Consider the following 22,737-nt stretch of genomic DNA (forward strand, 5'->3'; position numbering starts at 1 on the left):
ATTTGAGAAGGTGAAGGGCTTGTGTATAGAGCATGTAAGCTAGGGAACTAAGAAAAAAGGAGAGATAGAGGGAGAGGAATGAGGGATGTGGTAAGTTCCCACAACTGATGAATTTGGTGAAAACAAACAAACACCATAATCATCAATTTAATTTAGTCTCAGCCTTCAGAATAGTTTTGAGGTATTGATTAGAAAATATACCCAATGTTATTTCTCTTTATGCTCTTCTTACTTGAAGAACTCAATGAGCTGAAGATATCCTGGTGTGGACAAGAACAGAAACCCCTGGTAGGAAAGATCCTAATTCATATCCAGGCAGACCCCTGACACCTGCCAAATGAGCTCCAGCCTGAAGCCATGGCTGGGAGGCAGCTGGTTCAAGGCCCCAAGAGGATGCTGGGTAGGCTCGGCTCTGAATGGGGCAGGTGCTGAGGCTGGATGGGCGGGTTCTTCGCAGCCCTTGAAAAGTTTCATTCTGGCTTATTCCTGGAGATGTCACCAAGCCCTGTGCCCAGGACACCCACTACAACTTGAATACATTCATTTCTTGCTTTTAGTCTAGAGAAGATCCAGGCCTAGGGTGTGAAGCCTGCTAAGGTTTACCCACTCAGGGCTTGGCATCACATGGCTTGCACAACGGAGTTTGTATCTTGTTTTGCAGTTTCGTGCAGCACCTCACACCTTATGTCAGTGTCCCTGGCTGACACAGGCAAGGACATAACAGACTTGGTGGTATGGGTAATTCTGAGAGACACACTGGGTGGGACCAGGTAGCTGGCACTCTGCTGCCTGGGGGTGGGATATAACATCATTCTCCCAGGCTGAACAATCATATCCAAAGCTGGAATGAACATTTTTCAAGTGGGCACAGCGTGGTACTGTGCTGACTGCCCCTGGCACAGAGTGGCATGTCAGCCTGTCTGCTCAGAAGCAGGCATTCAGCCATCATCACCCTTCTCAGATCTGGACCAGGGTGCTCTGGCTAAATCCAATTTCCCAGTGCTCGGTAGGAGAATGGGAAGCAGATGGACTTTACCCGCTCTCGGCTCCTATGTGTGTTAATGGCCCAAACCTTAATAGCATAGTAAAATATTTATCTTATTTTTTCTAGCTAGCAGCCAATCGATTGCTAACTCTCTCGAAGCATTTAGAATGCCAAGGTCCACTCAGCCACACTAGATGGACCCAGTTAATGGGAAATGCAGGCCACTTACCTCTCTGGATGGTGCCCCTCACCCCCACCACTGAAGTGGGGCCCTAAGAGCCCAGTTGCTTATTTCCAAACAGGAAGAAAGGGCTGTGGCATTCTGTGGGCTTTATACTTTCAATTATTTTAGCCACTTGTCTTATTCAAGTTCCACACCACCTGTCCCTGAACCGTCTTGATTCATTTTTACCAAGGTCCCCAAACCCCTATTCGAAAAATGGCACCACATATGTATGGAGGATGGGGCTAGAAGAGGGTGAGTGATAAGAAGTATATTTGTCCCTCAGTGTCCTTAGGGGATTGGTTCCAGAGTCCCATGGGAGCTCAGGTCTATTAGTAAAACTGAACAATGTTTGCATATGGAACACACAAACCTCCTTCTGTGGGTATTGTCTCATCTCTAGGAGATTTATATCTAACACAATGCAGTGCAATTGAATAACATGGAAAGACAGACACACAAGTCAGTGTAGATGCCCTCCCCGCAAATATTTTCATGGTTGGTTGAATCCACAGTTGAAAGGGAAGATGGAGGGGCAACTGTATTCAGTGACTTATGGTTGCTTCTTGGAATCTTTAAAATGGGGCTGTTGGAAAGGGAGGCTGGTATCAGGAAATGGGCAACTACTATATTAGGAGTATCGGGAATGAAAGGACTCTATAAAGACTAGCTCTCCCACCCTACCCCAAGGTATCTATAAAGACTAACTCCCCTACCCCACCCCAAGGGTAGAAACTGGGAAAAGACCAGACCGCACTCGGTCCAGGGTAAGGAGCAGGTGGGGGCCCGGATGTGGTTGACAAGGTGTAGGAGGAGCCTTGTGGACATCTACTCATAGGTGGAGCATTTGACAGGGTGTGGTTCTGTCTTAAAGTACAAATAATTAGGTCTAGAAAACTTAAAAAAAATGGCTACATACGATTCACCTTCTCCAACTTCTACACTGCCACAGGGCATAACAGTGAAGGTGACTCGGAGATGTCACAAGGAAGACATAGCAGCCACTTTTCAGCATGACAATTGTCTGACTTGAATGGAATTGGTTTTAGCCCCAGTAACATTGTGTCGATTATACTAATGAGACCTGCACCTGGTGCGGAGTCACACAGTGCACTGTGGATTTGCCATTGGATGTGGGGCTGGGAATGAAGGCTGCAGAGCGCTGGTGAGTTTCCTGCAGTTCCTCCTGGATAGTCTGGCTCCCTAACATGCCAGGTGACAGATGGAGTGAAGCCGCCATCTTGTTTTTGTCTCCATGTGTGATCTATGTGACCTCAGCTCCAGGGTGGGACTGGTGTTGCCTCATGAGGAACATGAGGTGTGCCTATGAGGTCTGTAGCACCCCAACATTACATGGAACCGAGAAGACAGCCAGACAACATCCTGGGTACCCCTCCCTCCACCTACTATACATAATTGCTGTGTGAGTGGCCCTTAGTTCATAGCAAACCCCCATAAGCCTGTATTAAAAACAGCTCAGGAAGGTGGGTGCTAAGGGCTGAGGACTGTTAGCAAGCTCAGCTCCCATCTAAGAAGCCGAACCATAACCCACAACATGAAGATTTCAACTTTGGCTGTTCTGAATTATTCCTTACCAGAGATAATGTGAACAAATAAGTAACTACATGCAAGCTGTTGACAACTGTATACAGATCAAGAAAATAACAGAGGAGTCATTTTATTGGCTGTCCACAGGAAGGTCATCGTCACACAGGAGGCGAGGACTGCCCCATGGTGGCACAATATGACATCCATCTAAGCATTGACAGAGGGTTAAAATGTCTGTCCAGGGCAGGATGGACCCCAGGTGCCCTCTGCAACAGGGGATGCCCCTCAGTAACCCTCTTCATCAGGAAATGCCCATCCTCATACAGCTAAGTCCAGTAAGTTGCGAAGGATGGCATTACCCACCGAGTTCAGTCTGTCACATTGGAAAGGATCACAAGATTAAAAAGAAGGAAAACAGAGAAACATCTTTTCTTCTGGAATACCACTGCTGTAACACAGACTATAGTGTGGCATGCAATCCCATGTCTGGCCGGCTTTTCCCTTTGGGACTTTTGTTTCGTTCTGTTTTAATGAACAAATGGAACGGCGGGTCGATTTCAATTAGTAGCTGTAACATTAAGTCCAATTTCAGTCTGGCCACCAGTGTCGAAAACTTTCCTCGTGTCTATCCCAAGAGCAGCCGACAGAGGGCGCTGCACGCTGCATCCACGCTGCCTCTTTCAATTCCAGGCTCCTCCCATTGAGGGAGTCTTCCCTCCCTGGTCCACTCTGCAGATTCCAAACAAAACGTCCTCTTGGCTATGTCCAGTAATTTGTTTTTGTTTGTCACCTGTGGTCCCCAGGGCTGGCCATGCAGGTCACACGGAGCTGAGCTTTACCAAGCCCCTCACGGAGTCTTCGTGCAGGGAGTCCTGGCTGGCCAGACCCAACATGTGCATGGTACGGCTATGTGCTAGAGGGCTGCCTGCCCCCAGCATCCTTGGCGGTGAGGGTGCCTCATCTGGGGTCAGAAACTGATGGCCCCCATGCTCATCCTTAAGGGGCATAATGTCTGAGAGTGTGGCCTCCGTGGCAAGGTTGGGCATGGAGGAGGGTGGTGTGGGCTGGCCCAGCGTCAGGCTAGCACATGGGGTGCCCAGGCCAGGTTTCCCAGGCATATGCAGCTCTTCGCTGGTGAGGCTGGGCTCGCTCTGAAGCAGGGGCGTGGCTGCGGCCTGCAAAACGAATTTGGTGCTCTGAATGCACTGGTCTTGGTCGCACTGGAGAACAGCAGCGGTAGCCAGCAAAGAAAAGGTAGAAAGAAAGGAGATGGAAAAGGAGAGGGTGGGACGGGGGAGGGTAGGTGAGGGAGAAGAGAAACCATTAGTGTCTTGTCAGTAAGGCAGAGGCAAGGAACAGACATTAGGAGAGACCCCAGCACATGACATATACACACTTGTGTGGCAGAATAAAGTACTCTAGTGAGCAGGTACCTCTGTGGGCCTCCAGGGTGCAATATTAGTGACATTATAACCTCTATGCCCTTCATTCCAACTTAAAGGATGTCATTTATAGGCAACCCCAGAAAAGGGTCACAGGATTTCCAACCCACAGCAATAGAGACCTCAGCTTCTTGTAGTTTGAGAACTTTAGTTTCTGTGTATGTATTTGTTTGTCATGTGCAAGCAAGTATGTATGCATGTGTACAAGTAGTGTGTGTGTGTGTGTCCGCGAGTACATGCACTTACATGTATGGAGGCTGAAATCAGGTGTCTTCCTTTATGGCTTATGTACTGAGGTGGGGGAATCTCACTTGAACGCAGCTAGTCTAGTTAGCCAGCTTGCTCCTGAGACCTCTTTGTGTCTCCTGTGTGCTGTGACTACAGGTGGGTCATGTCACATGGCAGTGAGACATACTGTATTTCTACGTGGGATGGGGATCCCCATTGCTCTGCCAACCCTGGCTTTGAAGTGTGTAGAAGCTCCAGAACAAGCAGAGACACTGTGCAGAATGGGAGAATCCTGAACTCCTTCTTGCTCAGAGCCCCACAGTAGGCTCCAAAGCAGCTTTACAGAGCAAGGAGGAGTCACAAGTATGGGTTCTGGGTCAAACTACCCACTGGTGCCCTATTCGGGGGGGAACAAGCATGCTTCTTCTCTTTACATAGAAAGGACCCTAAGGCACACAGGGCTGGGGGTGGGGCTACTCAAGACATCATACCTCGATGGATCAAGTGCATGAAGCTGTTTGTTTAAGCAAACCAACCACTACCACACATGATGTGTAAATATTGGTAAATATTGGCTTTACTTGGCTTAGTAGTCCCTGAGTTTTAAGTCACTACCAAACTACATAATAATAGCCCTGTTATTGCTAAAAGGCACAACCAGAGGTGCCTCTCATCATTGGCAGCCCATGGGAACACATACAAGGCAGCCCTAGTGGGAGTAGAGAGAGCAACCGTCTGAGGTTGCAGATCTCTATTTCATGCCCCATTGTGTGTGCACCCTTCCCAGAGCATGCCTTTTGTAAGTTCCCCGCCCTGTCCATGAGCCTAGAAGAGAAGGCTGAGGCCCCAAGGAGTTAGTAGTTTATTAGAAGTTTAAAGCCTTTGACTCCAGGCTGGAGCCAGACTTAAAGGGAAGCCCCAGCAGAGGATGACAGCCTTGGGGATGGGGAATCAGGTCCACCCAGCCAATGGAATGTCAAGGAAATATGGAGGTGGAGAGGAGGACTGGGGGGAGCAAGGAGGAGGGGGGCTGAATGAGGAGCTGCTATTCAAAGGGATGAGAAGACTGGGAAAAGAAGCTGGAACGACTGTTGGTTAAACTCCATGAGCCACTAACGTATACATTGTCCAGTCTTCCAAAGCATCCCTGCCCCACACCAGAGCTATCAGAGCATTAGAGAAGCACGCTCATCTTCCAGGGCAGCAGGCAGGGCAATGCCCAGGCACTACCGTCTGCTTTTCATAGCACATGAGCTTGGCCCTGATGGGGCAGCCTCACTGATTAAACATATGCTTCCAGGATATCAGGCTCAGAGAGAGACGTTGTAAGACTGTTCTGTGACAATCACCATTTAAGATTCCTGCTGGCAGAGACATCCTGGCTCCTCAAATACCCCAGCTTATGAAAGCTAGGCACAGTGCCACAGGTACCCTGCAAATGAGCCTGGGCCACAAGGCAGGTCAGAAGGCTCCAGCTGGGCAACCAGTGGCCTTTCCTGGATGACAGATTCTTGCTGTCGTCAGGTACAGTCAGGACTCTTGCTCATGTCCACACCATCCGCCATCACTAAAGAAGGACCAGAGTACTCGTCTCTGCTGACTGAAGGAAATCCTTCATATTGGAAAGTAACTGGCGAATTCTATCTGAGGGACCAGCCCACGTCTTCTGACTGCTTCTTACAGACTCCCAGGAAAAAGAAGTGCTGGGATCGCACGTGCAGCCACAATGCCCTGTCACTTAGTGTTCTGAATCCCCCCATCACTGGCCCATTCTCGCCCCCAGTCATTTCCCCATCTGAGCCAGGCAGCAGAGCTTATGAGTACCCAATAGAACCTTCTTAAACAATGTGGTTGCCAGTGTGGGCGTTGGTGTGGCTTCTGAGATGTGTAGTAACAAACACCACTTTGCTGACTTAAACAGCTATCCCAGGTCTGGGCTAGGGGTGGGGGTGGGGAACCATGTACCCAGGGGCACCATGAAGCGCCAGGTCTCTTGTTGGCACTGTTCCCTTCCAAGGTCTCGCTCTTTGCAGCTGAGTGTTTCCCCTCCCAGAAGCCCTCTGCAGCAGTGCAGCCCCCACACCCGTGTCCCCTCCTGCAGTTCACCCTTTGGTGGCTTCCCATGCAGACTCATGGCTTGCTAAAAGCAGAGCAAGCACAGTGCCACTGTCACTGGCTGGAACTCTGTTGCAAACGCTTTATAGATTTTATAGATTTCTGTGGTGACACTGGGTGCCATCTGGACTGTGGAAAGGCTCAGCTGGTGAGTGTTTGTTGCGCAAACACTAGGACCTGAGTATGGTTCCCAAAACCCATGCTAAAAAATAAAATAAAATAAAATAAAATAAAATAAAATAAAATAAAATAAAATAAAGCCAGGCATGGCAGCAGATATCTGCAAGCCCAAAGCTGGGAAGGCAGACACGGGTGGACCCTAGGGCTCATTGGCCAGCCAGTCCAGGCGACTTTTTGAGTTCCAGGCTAGTGAGAGACTCTCAGAAAACAAGATAGACAGCGCTGGCCGAACAGCACCCAACGTTGACCTCCGATCTCCTCACTCACCTCTGCTCCAACCTACCTTACACTCACACCTGCATATACATGGGTATGTGTACACACACACACACACACACACACACACACACACACCTGCATAAAGGCACCCGAAGTCTTTCCAAGTGTCTACTTCAACCCTGACTTCTACGTACGTTTGTCTTAACACCTTAACACCTTAATGGCTGGGTAGGCATAGCTGTGGGCACTCTCTGGTTGTAGGACCTATGTGTAAACGCCTCGTGACCCCCCCTCTGCCTCTCTTAGGTTTCTGAGGTTCTGACGAGCACAGGTTTGAAACTGTGAACCTAAGGGCTGAGAAATCCTGCAGCCTTGGGAAGCCACCTGACTCATGCAAATGGACTTCTGGGAGGTATTGCCCATATCTGCTCTAATGATCGGAACTGGGGCAGGGTGGGATCTTATCAGTTTCGAACCACAGGCTCTGTACACTGGAATTTATAATTCCGTACTGTAAGTATATAAATAGTGTCTGCAGTAAACATCTCCTTAGAACAATGGAATCGAATGAATCAGGATTATGCAGGGCTATAATTGTACTTTACACACACACACACACACACACCACACACACCACACATACACACTTTTTCAGGTCAGAATTTTTAAATATTTGTCATACTGTTCAAATTCTAAGGGTGATGACTGGATGAACTCTCGTGGTCATGGATCCTCTTTGAGAACATTATGGTTTGGAAAGCAGCCTGTGTTCTCGGGAGATGCCCAATACAAATATCCTCGCGCCCTCTTGCTTGTTTGACCTTTGCTTCTACTTTCTAGTACCTCTTGTTGGTTAAAAAAGGATTTAAAAGTTACATTTATTTATCTGTGGTGAATGTGCATGTGTGTGCACATGCCTGTGTGTGCATGTGTGTGCACATGCCTGTGTGTGCATGTGTGTGCACATGCCTGTGTGTGCATGTGTGTGCACATGCCTGTGTGTGCATGTGTGTGCACATGCCTGTGTGTGCATGTGTGTGCGTGTGTGTGCACATGCCTGTGTGTGCACATGCCTGTGTGTGCGTGTGTGTGCACATGCCTGTGTGTGCACATGCCTGTGTGTGCATGTGTGTGCACATGCCTGTGTGTGCATGTGTGTGCGTGTGTGTGCACATGCCTGTGTGTGCATGTGTGTGCACATGCCTGTGTGTGCATGTGTGTGCACATGCCTGTGTGTGCATGTGTGTGCACATGCCTGTGTGTGCATGTGTGTGCACATGCCTGTGTGTGCATGTGTGTGCACATGCCTGTGTGTGCATGTGTGTGCACATGCCTGTGTGTGCATGTGTGTGCACATGCCTGTGTGTGCATGTGTGTGCACATGCCTGTGTGTGCATGTGTGTGCGTGTGTGTGCACATGCCTGTGTGTGCACATGCCTGTGTGTGCGTGTGTGTGCACATGCCTGTGTGTGCACATGCCTGTGTGTGCATGTGTGTGCACATGCCTGTGTGTGCATGTGTGTGCGTGTGCACATGCCTGTGTGTGCATGTGTGTGCGCGTGTGCACATGCATGTGGAAGTAAAGAGGATAATGTTAAGAAGTCGGTGCTCCCCTTACACCCTGTGGATTCTCAGGCTTAAACTCGAGGTTGTCGGGCTTGGCTGCAAGTGTTTTTAACCCGTAAGCCCCCTCTAAGCCCCCATTCTTAAAGCTGTTTCTATTTAACTTTCTGTCTGTTACTGCACACCCTATGAGCTCCCCCTCCACATTTCTCTTCGATTCATTCTTTCCTACTTGCATTCTGGTTGTTTTCTCTTTTTCTTCTCATCTTCCAGTCTCCTCTTTCTCACCTGTCACTCTGCTTTTCGATTCAGGTGGTTTTCTTTCTTTCTTTCTTTCTTTCTTTCTTTCTTTCTTTCTTTCTTTCTTTCTTTCTTTCTTTCTTTCTTTCTTTCTTTCTTTCTTTCTTTCTTTCTTCCTTCCTTCCTTCCTTCCTTCCTTCCTTCCTTCCTTCCTTCCTTCCTTTCTTTCTTTCTTTTTCTTTTTTAAATTGGACTTTTTACATTCCACCAGTAGAGGGCGCTAACACCACTTTCCTCTTTCTCTGAATTTGGTGGCCCTGCTTCTAAAGTGTACCTGAATTTATCTCCCTTGTTATGTAATCTTAAGAGGAAAAGGCTAAGCCCCTATTTATGATGGTGATAGTTCATATAGATGAATAATACAACATGGAAGAAACCAACATTTTCATTTTCAAAACAATCCTTTTAAAGGATCCACATTAATTGAACACTGATTCTATCTATAAAATTGGTTTTTGTTGTTTTTGTTTTTTGATTATTTTTGTTTTAGATTAAAAATTCATCAGATATTGAATGGGGCCACAGTAGAAGCTGGCTCTGTATGCGTGTCTACCTGCAGACTTTTGTAGCTTGAGTGCCGGGGCTTTTGCTCTGAGTCATAGCCCTTGCTTAAATGATAAAGAAATGTATGGTTTCAGATGTTGCAATGCCACACAGTAGGTGAGTATTTAGTGCTTCAGTCTGAAACCACGGAGGGCCATGGAGTTGGCTCAGTGGGTGAAGGTGTTTGCGGTCAAGCCTGAAGACCTGAGTTCCCTCTCTAGTCTCACGTGATAGAAGGAGCGAGCTGACTCCTGGAGATACCCTTGGATTTCCACGCATGTACCACTGAATGCATGAGTGCGCACACACACGTGTGCGCGCACACACACACACACACCCTATAAGTAAATAAATGCAAAACAGAGAAAACCTTTTTTAAAAAGCCATAAAAACGTCAAAACATCAAAGAGACCATTTACTTTCACTTTCTGCAGATTTGGGGGTAAAACTTGAGACAGGTTCTATTCTGGCTGATGGCTTGTCTGAAAGTCTGCAGTTTTGAAAAGCTATGAGTTTTTTATGCGGTCTATAGACATGTTTACAATGGCTTAGATTTCTCATGGCTTTTGCTCTAATTCTGTCAAAAGGACTCAAGCTGGGCGGGGCTTGTTTCTGCTCAGCTGTAAAGCTCTGTCTCCGGCCTTATGGCCACTTATGGGCACGAACTGATAGAAGACTACCCCACCTTCCAGAGTCCGCCTGGAATGCAGATTTAGGTTAAGAGGATCGGTCTGGCCTTTTCAAGTTCTACAAGGAGACCTAGTTTAGCAGTGGAACTGTTGCCTCCGCCTTGCTTGATATCAGATTAAAGGCAGTATTAGTTCCCATTCCTCTGACAAAAATCCCTGAGTGAATCAATTTAAAAAGAGGAAAGATTTATTGGGGTTCACAGCTTCAACCCATGGTCACTTGGCTCTGTGGCTTTGGGACTGCAGAGACACAGTATGTTATGGGCGGGGGCAGAGGAAGACAGCAGCCAGAGAAGACCCATTTACTTCATGACAGGCAACATGCAAACAGAGAAAGGGGGCTGGGGGCCCAAGATCCCTGTCCAAGGCATACTCTCAATAATTGTTCTTCAATTAAGATTTCACCACCTCCCAACAGGTGGGACCCAGGCCTTGGACATTTCAGATCTGAACGCTAAGGGGGAGGATATAAAATATTAAGTCATACTAAGTTATTTCTAAAAATTCCCCAAATATACACTGTGTCATCTTTACCTTTAACAAATGTTCCCAAAAAGGTCTCTGTAGCGACAGCCTTCAAATATAAATATGTATTCTGCTTCTGATGCTACCCGGAGCATCAGTTGTTTGCTGATCCAATAGTCACATCGCACTTACAGGAGATGCTAAGTTATTGGTGACTTTCCCCACGTCTGGAAGTAAACAGACCTCCTGGGTACTTAGACACCACTCCCCTGCAGTTCTCCACCCATTCCTTCTGATACAAAGTATCTGAGTGCCCATGTGAGGCTTTCTGATACAGAGTATCTGAGTGCTCACGGAGGCCAACAGTATCTATTCCCTAAAATACTGCCTGTTTCTCTATGTGCACTTTCCTCACTGCAGAGGAAATGCTCTCTTGACCAGGAAACCAGTTCTACAATAAACTACAGGAACAAATTTGACTAAGCATTCTCCTTTTCTTCCTTGGAGGCTCCTTTAAGGTTATAGGCACTGGCAATGGTTTTGGTCACAGTGACTGTGGTGATTTGAATAGGACATGTCCCCCAGAGCCAGGGTATTTGAACACTTGGTTTCGGGCTGGGGGCAATGTTGTGGAACCTTTAGCAAGGGGTGGCTTGCTGGAGGAAGTGCACCCCTGGGGGTGGGCTAGGAGAGTTTGTGGCCTCTCTCTGCTTCTAGTTTGTTCTCTCAGCTTCCTGCTCTGGCTTCCTGCTGTTGTATCTCCCCACAATATGGACTCTCCCTCTGGAACCACAAACCCATATAAACCCCCCCTTCTGTTAGTTGGTTTTGGTCACGGCATTTTATCACAGCAACAGGAAAGTAACCAATACAGAGATCACCTCGTAGGTCAAATTCAGCACCGATTACTGGGAGAGTAGGCAGTGAAAACATGGTTCTGGGCATGTGGGAGACTCTGTTGTCTCGTGCCCTTGACTCTACTCTTGGGAGTAGACAAGAACTGGGTGGGTCTATACTTTGAATATGAAAAGGACTAGAATAACTTGGTGACATGTGTAGTAAGCAGACTACGTCTGATGGTAAATTCTGAGCAAGAGAGGCTTGCAGGGTAACTTCTAGCATTTGACCACAGCATTGCAGCTCTGCTGAGTGGGAAAAGTCAGGTGTGAGGATGCTGTGCAGGGAGGGACTGTGAGGATGCTAGTGGCTGGATCTGTGAGGTCAGAACACAGGAGGATGCTGTGCAGGGAGGGACTGTGAGGATGCTAGTGGCTGGATCTGTGAGGTCAGAACACTGGAGGATGCTGTGCAGGGAGGGACTGTGAGGATGCTAGTGGCTGGATCTGTGAGGTCAGAACACAGGGGGATGCTGTGCAGGGAGGGACTGTGAGGATGCTAGTGGCTGGATCTGTGAGGTCAGAACACAGGGGGATGCTGTGCAGGGAGGGACTGTGAGGATGCTAGTGGCTGGATCTGTGAGGTCAGAACACTGGAGGATGCTGTGCAGGGAGGTACACAGAGGGTCTTCCATAACTCTTAGTACCCAGCTGTGATCTCACATCCACAGTGAGGTCAAGAGTTGAACAGGAGACAGGATGAGACAGATGTGGCTGATTTGGTCTCATTGACACCCACCCCCATTCACTATCGTGGCATCCAGAGGAGACCCCAGCAGGGGAACTGTGTCCTAAGGTAAGAGACTAGCTATGTTAGCAGAGCTGAAAACCAAACTCTGACAAGATCTTTACAGCAGACATTGTTCTCAGGACCCGGAGAAGTCCCACGGACTTCCCACAGTCCTACTCTAACCAGACATGATCAGAGCCCAGAGGAATTCACAGTGATTAACCATCAGCTGAACTGCTGGCCAAAATGGGGATGACACAAAATGTAAAGTTAACACTAGACCTTCTGAAACACCACTGTCTAATAAAGTGTCAACAGACACACAAAGACAAGGGAAAATGTGATAGAGTGGAAGGGGAGTTATAGAATCGAGAAGAATGATGACCAAGTGATGAACTCAGCAGTGAACAGGAAATGGAAGAAGAAGAAAAGAGCAGCGAACACTGAGACGGACCAGAACAAATGACCCCGTCTAAAGAACCGAGGGAAATGGCAGAATCATGTTCAGGCTGGCAGAAACCTATATTATTACTATTAAAATTGAAAATTCTGAGTATATGTGTATAATTGGAGGCCCTAGAATAAACAGAACAGGACTGATAAAGAAAACAATTATTAAAGACATACCCCAAGCAGCGTCATTGTGAGGATCACTCTGGACCAGCTAACTGGTTCACCTGACCCGTGCCCATGCAGGTGAGTTCTATGCAGGAAATCTCCACTGTACCAGCCGAAGTGATGCAAAGTGATGGTGTGGACGGGGGAGCATGGAGAGCATGCGTGAGCATGTAGTGAGTGCATTCACTGACCTGCACATGATAGTGGATATCTGTCTGTCTATCTATCTACCTATCTACCTATCTACCTATCCACCTATCCACCTATCCACCTATCTACCTATCTATCTATCTATCTATCTATCTATCTATCTATCTATCTATCTATCTATCTATCTATCTATCTATCTACCTATCTATCCCATCTATCCATCTATCCATCTATCTATCTATCCATCCATCCATCCATCCATCCATCCATCCATCTATCCATCTATCCATCTACCTACCTACCTACCTAGGATGCTAGGACAAAATACCCCATCAAAGTAACTTAAGGAAGGAAGAAAGGATTTGTTTTCCAGTTGGAAGGGACAGTCTGTTGTGATCATCACGCAGCTTCAGAAAGGCCACACCAGGTCAAATAGTTCCACGGGAGGTTTATTGAGAGAGAGAAGGGCAAGGTGGTGGCAGAAAGAGAAGTGGGCGGGAAGAGAGAGTGAGAGCGAGAGAGATCAGAGGGGTCTTTCTTTATATATGAATGGTGATGTAGTCATAGGTAAAGGTGGGAGGTGAGCCAAGTGGATTCTGGAAATATGGTGGCTGTTGCCTTGGCAACAGGTGTGTAGGTCGTGCCTATGTGATGTCACAGATTTCGGAGGTCCTGATGCCAACACAGTCTGTTAGGCCAGGGTAGACAGCAGCATGGTCACCAGGTGCCCATCATCAGGAGGCAGAGAAAGAATACCACTCATGCTAGTCTAGCTTCTGCCTTTCTGTGCATCCAGGAGCCAAGTTCAGAGAATGGGCTGCCCTCCTTCACCATGGGTCTTTCTTCAACAACAAGAAGATAACCCCCAAGAGTATGCCCAGCAGTTAACTCAGTCTAAATAGCCCCTACATAACCACACACTCATGCCTGGAAGCTCGTCTCCTAGGGGATTCCGGATGCAGTCAACCTGAAGTCACATAACCATCGCCGATAGATGTATTGATTAAATTGGGAGGGACCATAGACAGGTCACACATTCGGTTTTGTGACTGTGTCAAATGAATCATATTCTGCATAGAAAGGTTGTGGGTTGTGACTACCTCAGCCCTGGGAGGGGCCTTCAGGCTGCTGCTCTCTGTAAACACACCTTGGGGTAGAGGGGTTAAGGAGAGCATTTTGCATGGAATCAGATTGCCAAGGAAGAAACCTCAGCTCAGCCCTGAGTTAGCTGTGTTGCATACTTAATACTGAGGAATCTGTCTCTTCAATGGGACAATTAGCGTGCTTTCACTGGGTCTCATTAACGCCTCACCTTCAAGATTAAAGGAGATGTAAACACATGCAAAGAATCCAGTGACGTGTCAGACACACGGTAATTAATCGCAGCCTCATTCCTTCTCCCTCTCTCAACCAAGACAACTGATGGTAACTATTAGAGACTTGTAAATACGGGGGCTGGGACACCGAAGCACTGAAACACAATTTTTATCCCTGTGGTTATATTACTGCTATTAAAGTTGAAATCTGTGTATGTTCACATATGTGTGTGTGAGTGTGGTATGTGTGCTCTGTGTATGGGTATATGTGCCAGTGCTGAAGGCAGAGGAAGATGTTGGGCGTCCTGGTCTTCCACTCTCTGCTTTCTCCCTTTGAGTCGGGGTCTGCCACTGAAGCTGAAAGCAGGCTAGTGGCCAGGAAGGACTAGCAATCCTCCTCTTTTCACCACACGGCACTGTAGTGACAGACGCATGTGCCCACCATGCTTGACTTTAAATATATGTGCCGGGACCCTAACTCAGCTCTTCATGCTTGCACACTCACTGAGCCGTCTTTCTAGCCCTCCCAGTTGAGACACGATCTCATGTAGCCTGAGCTAACCAACCTGCTGCATAGCTGAGGATGACCTTGAACTCCTAATCCTCCTGCCTTCATTTCCCAAGGGATGAAATTGGAGGCAGGAGCCACCATACCAATTCCGAATGCCTTTTTAATCAAGAAGAATATTAATTCATTGAAGTTCATATGTCCCTGAAATTTGACTTAAATTCCCCTTAGGGTATGAACGACTGGTGAGAAATCTCCCCCAATAGTAGGTTTTCAAGGGGAGGAGACATGATGACAGGCTGTGTGAACTATAAGGGTTATGGGAGAGAAAAAAAATCCCACACATGTTGGCTTTCCATGCTTCTTCACTGGGGTGTAACATACCACAGAGTTCAGAGTAGGGGCTCAGGTCAAATTGTGTTTTCCTTAGGCAGCCTTCCCTAGGCTCTGTACACCCCAGATTTCTTAATCTATAAAATGGAGGCAATGTTAGTGCCCATCTCCCGTGGTCATTGTGAGGTCTCGGGAGTCATCATGGCACAGGTCACAGCAGGCTACAGCTCTACAGCATGCAAATAGTAAACACACATGATATACATAGGCATGAATGAAAAAAGAGGCCAGTGGGTGAGAGCTCAGCTGAGTGGCAACTTTGTCACACAGCTGGGTGCTCTGGCCGCAGTCCAATTAGCCCGGTACTTAGAGCATAGATGATGCAAATCATAAACATGTGTTCTAAGTGCTTGCTGGGACCGTGTGCTGCGTAGTTTTTTGGTTTGCTTTTGTGTGTTTTTGATTTGTCACACATGGGTCGTGCCTTCCCTTGACTGGTGGTCCTCAGTTCTCTAAGCAGGCAGGCTGAGCAAGCCATGGGGCACAAGCCAGATGCCAGCATTATTCCTCCAAGGTTTTCACTTCAGTTCCTGTGTAAAGTTCCTGTTTTGGTTTCCCTCCATGAACTGTGGCTCAGGGTATATAAGGCAAAGGAACCCTCTCCTCCATAAGTTGCTTTTTTGGTCTTTATCACAGCAGTAGGAAAAACAGAAGACAGATGGCCAATAAGCAGACTGCAGGACCGAACAGTGGCGGCATGGTGACAAAACAGGATGGGGCCAGGTAGCATCTGTATTGGAGGGACCGACTCTGAAGGAAGGCTGGCATTGAGCTATCCTCGGTCAGTCATTACTAGGAGTACTCAGCCCAATATCTGTAGGGTGAGGACTCTCATCTTCCACAAGCTCGGATCTTTCACAAATTTGGGCATTGGGCATTTTTCTCTTGGATGGAGGAGGATGGGAATCCGAAGCCTATCATGAGGGTCTAGTTCTGACCTCTGGGTCAGCACAGACCAGCCTTACTCAAAGACTCTTAACACTCTCACTAGTGGGCAGGAGTCTTGTGAAGTTCTGGCAGCTTCAAGCACGGAGCCCCTCTGAGGTCCTCAGAGCAGAGGCAGCTTAGTGAGGAGGAAACGACGGGGCTCCCAGTGAGGCGGACCTTCCCAGTGAGGCGGACCTTCCCGTGAGGCGGACCTTCCCAGTGAGGCGGACCTTCCCGTGAGGCGGACCTTCCCAGTGAGGCGGACCTTCCCAGTGAGGCGGACCTTCCCGTGAGGCGGACCTTCCCAGTGAGGCGGACCTTCCCAGTGAGGCGGACCTTCCCGTGAGGCGGACCTTCCCAGTGAGGCGGACCTTCCCGTGAGGCGGACCTTCCCAGTGAGGCGGACCTTCCCGTGAGGCGGACCTTCCCAGTGAGGCGGACCTTCCCGTGAGGCGGACCTTCCCAGTGAGGCGGACCTTCCCGTGAGGCGGACCTTCAGATTTGTCTGTCTGTGAGTCACTTGGCTTACACGCAGAAATGACTTCTTTGGAATCAGACGGATGCTCAGGAATTCTCAGGAAATAAGCAAAAGCTCCCATATAAATAATTTACAAAATGTGGTTAATATTTCATGAATGCTAAATTTCATGATTAACGAAGCCGGCATGTTCAGGGACTCACAGAAACTAGGCATTTGCTAATTCTGATTCCGAAGTTCTCACAGTTAGAACTTGCATATTTTTTTCCAGGTCTTGATGTTCTTCTTCTTTTTTTTCTCTTTGGTCATCTGGAAAGCACGCAGGCAACTATCCATAGCTTCCTGTGGATTAAATGCCCTCTTGGCACATGGACTAATTTGACCTTATCAAAGTCATTACTTCAAGGAGTAACACTGCCAGCTACTGCCACAAAGAAGACTTCTGTCTAGCTCCTGGTCGCACATTCAGGTGGGCGGAGCTCTTTGCTTGCAGAAAAGGCTAAAGGCTGGGATACAGTGGCAGTTGCTGACTGATATATGATGGAGGATCCATCCCCCTCCCCCATGAGTGAACCACTGAGAGGGAGAAGTTCACCTACGCTGAAGTGTAAATAGTACTTAATATGTGCTGGTAATCAATACCTACTATGTGCCTACTATAAAATGATAGATGAAGTAGACAGGCTCTCTGCCAATCCTCAGTACAGTCTCAGGGTGGGGGTAACTATAACTGGCTAACTGGCACTTCCCCATTTTACAGCTTTAGGACTGAAGACTCTTGGAGGTGCTATGACCTATCTAAGACCTCCCAGCCCCAAAGCTCTGAGCTGATTCTTAGACCCCACACGCTGCCACACTGCACATATATACCTGTCTATTTGCAAAGGCTTTCCCTTTGAGTATCTTTGAGAATTACTCTCACCTGCTGCCCTCACAAGAAGCCACTTAGACCAGGAAACTGGACTGACTTAGTGAAGACAGGGTTGGGGAAGGAAGCTAGAGAGAGACAGTTGAGAGAACAGTCAATTTAAAAAACCTGTTAGAGTGCGAGATGAGATCGGATCAGTAGCACAGAGAAAAGCACATTTGAGTTTTACATCATTGTTAAATACTGCAGCAGCGAGTACATCCTGGGTAAGTGGGAAGGTTTATCCACATTTCCTCTAATTCAGCGTGAATTTCTACCAACCACATTTCTTCATGCACTAGGGGAAACTTTTCCTGAGCTTTCCCTCTGGGTACCCGCTGTCTCCAGATATCACGGGTATCTGAATTCCATGTCCAAACTGGCTCTCCCTCACCAAAGCCCTCTCTGAGCTGCCACCAGTGAGCCAAATGACCAACTCACTCAGCACAACAAGGCTGCCCTCAGGCTCCCCTCCTGAGATAATATCATTTTACTTCTCAAATTCTGCCTCTTAGCTGGCCCTGCCTCTGCTGGTCTGGACAGCCCTGAGGTCCCGTGGACTTGTACAGTGTCTCTTCTGCTTGCTGTGGCCCCAATGTCAGCCTCCCTCCCCTCTATGTACAATGCATGGCTTCCTGTGACACTACTGCCCTCATTTACTCCCGATGGAAATCTGAAGGCATCACTTGCTGAGCTGAGGCTCTGAAGCATCCCACCGCCCCATGCCATCTCGAGAACGGAATCTAAGCTGGTTTGTTCACTCCCTCTCCTGCCTGTCCCCCCTCCCCGTTCCCACCACACTCTGACATCATCTTTCTGCTCTATAGCCTCAGTGTCTACATTGTCCCTGCTCCCTGCAAACTCAGCTGTGTCACCCAACTCTGGACATCCCTCTCACTGTATTCTGAATGTCCAACACCTCCCCAAAAGCCCACGTGTTGGAACTGGTCCCCAGGATTCCATTACTGGGAAGTGGTGGGGGTTTAGGGCTGGGGCATCTTTAGATCACTGGGGGTATGGCCTAGAAAGGGACCATGAGATTCCAGTCTCTTCTCTTTTGCTTCTCCACCATGAGGGAGCACTTCCACCATGAAGGGAGCACTTAGCTCCCTTCCATTGCTTCAGGCCACATTGCCAGAGGCCTAAAAGCAAAATGTCCATGGACTGCAGATTGAAACCTTTAAAAGCATAACCCAGGACAACCTTTTTTTTTTCTCGAATTTGCTGTCATCTGTCTTAACATTTAGCCCACACGTCCACTCCTCCAGGAAGCTTTTCCTGAAACCTCAGTGCTTTTTAAATTTATTTTTAACTTATTTATTTTTATTATTTTTTGAGATCCTCCACCATCCACCCTTGCTTGGTTTATTCTGCTGAAATCCTCCAAATATTGGAAGTATTTTCAAGATAAGAGAGTCTTTGTTCCATAACAAAACCAGACAAAACAGCCTCACATTGTTCTATGTAACCCAAATTTTTGGAGTGTTTTAAGAGGAATTTCAGGCTATGGTGATGGCTTTCAAGCTTGGCTGCTTTTTTAAAGTCACTGCTAGAGAAGAGATATGTGTTATACAGGAGAACAGTAACCACCAATCTCACCGAGCTTCAAACTCTGTGAGTGACAGTAGTGACAGCCTGCCAGATATGGCCACCGGTGCATATAGTGTCACAAATGTTATGTGGGTAAGCAACTCCTTTGTGATTGTATGGTAGGCTGACTTCATGAGATGAGACCCATACCTGACTCTCAATGAGTCCTACAACTGGGACTAGATAGGTCGAGGCCTAGGGGAAGACCTATTGCTGTTGTTTAATGACTGTAGACATAAAGCCACTCCCAATGGCCCCATGCTATGTCCGTAGACCAGTGCATCACTAAGCCCTAATCAGAGAAGCTCTTCTTGTGGTAGGCGTAATTAACACCAAGACACACAACTGTATAGTATGCAGAGTGAGAGATTTCCTCAAGGCTCTGTGTCTATGCAGAAAAGGAGGCAAAAAAATCGTGAGAGCCAAAGGGGAGAGTTCAGAGAAACGAGTGTTTTCCAGGCCCAAGAGGGCTGTTGCACATATGAGGTCCCAGAGACCATGGCAGTGTGCACAAGACACGCACAGGCAATTGCCAGACAAAATCTCAGTACAGAGAGGAGGAGATGGGGGATGCAATCCAATCTCTAGCCAGGAATCTATCTGCTAGAGAAGGTAAAAGCGGTTCTCTTCAGTGACCCTGATATCAACCATATCCTGGGACAGACCCCATGCTCAGGAGCAGTTAAACCAACACAAAACAGACTCCATGCTGTGTGTGCATGCATGTGCGTGTGCATGTGTGTTCTGTAGGGTTTTCTTGCTTTTTTTTTTGAGAAAGAACATGAAGAGAGGTGAGTAAGGGGTTGGGGAAGATCTGGGAGGAGTTAGGGAAGGGAGAAGAGTATGATAAACATAATCGTATGAAATATTAAAAACTTGAAGATAAGAAGCAATTCCCATGTGCGGACCTTCCCCTGGGCTGGCTTTCACCAGGAGTCTGGTGAGCTCCCAGGCTGATGGAGTGACACTGGGTCAGACAAAAGGAGCATCACTGGTGGAAGTTGAGGACATCCCCCTCACTCACCAGTCATACAATGTGGCATGGACTGCCCCAGCCTTCTGAGAGTCAAGATGGCAGGAATGTTCCACAAAGTCTTTCTCAGCCAAAGCCACCCCCTACCCACTTCAGCGGTGGGGGCCGATCCCAGGACCCCACGGACTCTCAGCAAGCATTTGTGTGTGGCGAGTAGCCCTGTGCCTTGCACCACTGCCTATGTGATTCTGGGCAGTGTTATGGCCAATGTGATTTCAACCTGACTGGATGTAGAAGCACCCATGAGACTCGTGTGTCTGTGAAGGTTTCCAGAACATTCACGGAGAGAGAGAGAGAGAGAGAGAGAGAGAGAGAGAGAGAGAGAGAGAGAGAGAGAGAGAGAGAGAGGCAGAGAGAGAGAGAGAGGCAGAGAGAGAGAGAGAGGCAGAGAGAGAGACAGACAGACAGAGAGACACAGAGAGAGACACAGAGAGACAGAGAGACAGAGAGACAGAGTCAGAGAGAGAGACACACACACATACACACACACACACACACACACAGAGAAAGAGAGAGAGAGAGAGGCAGAGACAGAGAGAGACAGAGAGAGAGACACAGAGAGACAGAGAGAGAGAGACAGAGAGGGAGAGTCACACACACACACACACACACACACACAGACAGAGACAGAGAGAGACAAGAGAGAGACAGAGAGAGAGAGAGAGACAGAGAGACAGACCTACTCGGAACACAGGCAGCACCAAACACAGCCTTGGGGTTGTGGGGAGGTCTAGTTGGGACAGAAGAGAGAAAGAGAAAGCCAGCCCAGGGAGAACATTCCCCAGGGTACGAGCTTCCTGTCCCACACACCTTTCCCACCAGGATGGAATGAACCCTCTGACACCAGGAGCAAAAGAAACAATTCCTCCCTTAAGTGACTTCTGTCAACTGTTTTGGCCACAGGGTCAGAAAGTAATACATACAAGCAAGTTATCCAAGATTTGAAACCTAGTTTAGTCCTCTATAAAATGGTACCTTAGTGACCTTTGTATTGTTGTGATAAAACACCATGGCCAAAGTAATTTATAGAAAGAAGGGTCTATGTTGGCCTAGGGTTCATAATGATAGGGACAGAGGCAGTAGGTGGGCATGGTGACTAGAGCAGGAGGGGGAGGGGGGCAGGGAGAAGGAGAAAGGGAAGGGGAGGGAGAGGGGAAGTATAGAGGGAGGGGAAAGTACAGGGGGAGGGGGAGAGAACTTTTTGAAGTTCCTAAGCCCATCCCAGATGGCATACGCCAGCAAGGCCACTCCCCCAGACCTCCCTAAACAGCTCCATCAATTGGGGCCAAGTGTTCAAATGCACGGTCCTATGGGGAACACTCTCATTCAAATCACAGGCGGGGATACCTTCTAAGTTGTAATGAGCATGGAATGAGATGGTCCTTACAAATGCTGAGAGGGAGGGGGGGGTCTCAGGTAGCCCCACTTAATACAGCGTGGGTCTGTACCAAATAAACTTGGCTTTGCTTCAAAATGGCTGAAACTTCACTTTATGACACTGACTAACTCCACATGGTAAGATTTGTATGTTTGTTTCACATGGAGGTTTAGGACACAAGATTTCCACAATTGATTGTGAGTGCTAACCATACAAAGTAAATACACACAAAGGGAAGCCATGTCAAGCCCCTGGGCCAGCTGCTCTCAGTGATGGAGCAAAGGAGAGGCCTGCTCTCTCGGGCTGCACTGGCACCAGACAGCTTGGGAGCTATTCATGTCTGCTGGCTATGCCCTGCTGGCTCTGTTGGGCTGTAGTGTACATGTGCGTGAGAGAGAGAGAGAGAGAGAGAGAGAGAGAGAGAGAGAGAGAGAGAGAGCGAGAGCATGCATGCATGTGTGTGTGGTAGCTGTAGTTAAGATGTCAATTATAGGCATTCTAAGAAAGTCTAATGAAAGGAATGTTGTAATAGCCCCAAAGATACCATAGCTAATTTCACCATACCTTAGCATCTCCAGGACACTTCTGGGCACATACATTTGCCTCTAATGCTATTCAAAGAGAAAGAAGGCAAACCAAACAGTAGAAGATGCAGGACCCCTGGTGGAGTCCCTTGGCTGGAGGCTCCAGCCCTCTCAGAGAGGAAAGTCAGGTGTATTTTATAAAATAATTAAATAAATACCAAAATCAGGGCTGGGTAAATAGTGGGGTGGGTAAAGCTCTTTCCACCCAAGTGTGAGGATCTAAGCTGGATCCTCCGAGCCCACAAAAGCCAGACACGGTGGCGCATACCTGGCATTCAATTGTAGGAGCAAGCTGGGTGTCAGAGTTAGGATAATCACCAGGAGATCATGCGCCAGCTGGCCTTGCAGACGCACCAAGGAACAGTGAGAGGCACAGTCCCAACAAGGTGGAAGTGAAGGAGTGAGAACTGAGGTTGTCTTCCGATGTCTACATGTGTGCTGTGGTATGTGGACACCTGTACTCACATATGTGAACACACATAAACTCACTCTCTCTGTCTCTGTCTTTATCTCTGTCTCTCTGTGTCTCTCTCTGTGTATCTCTCTCTCTGTCTCTCTCTCTCTCTCTCTCACACACAGATTAAAACAAAGACCACCCTTTAAAAAGATCCCAACTTGCCAGGCGGTGGTGGCGCACGCCTTTAATCCCAGCACTTGGGAGGCAGAGGCAGGCGGATTTCTGAGTTCGAGGCCAGCATGGTCTACAGAGTGAGTTCCAGCCAGGGCTAC

At 48.0% G+C, this 22,737-nt stretch overlaps 1 protein-coding gene across 2 annotated transcripts in view; it reads right to left on the reverse strand.

The window, feature by feature from the left end:
* Nucleotides 1–2,855: 2,855 nt before the first annotated feature.
* Nucleotides 2,856–22,737, reverse strand: part of Zdhhc14 (zDHHC palmitoyltransferase 14) — a 262,492-nt gene continuing 242,610 nt past the window's right edge. Inside the window, exon 9 of one of the 2 annotated variants that reach the window (XM_021186298.3) lies at nucleotides 2,856–3,931. In XM_021186298.3, the coding sequence (XP_021041957.1) occupies nucleotides 3,575–3,931 (357 nt within the window). In that variant the 3' untranslated portion in view covers nucleotides 2,856–3,574. Of the gene's footprint in view, nucleotides 3,977–22,737 lie in introns of both variants that reach the window. The other variant, XM_021186296.2, reaches the window with a different exon arrangement.

This window comes from Mus caroli, unplaced genomic scaffold, assembly GCF_978045245.1.
Source record: "Mus caroli unplaced genomic scaffold, Mus_caroli_1 scaffold_18, whole genome shotgun sequence".
Taxonomy (NCBI): domain Eukaryota; kingdom Metazoa; phylum Chordata; class Mammalia; order Rodentia; family Muridae; genus Mus; species Mus caroli.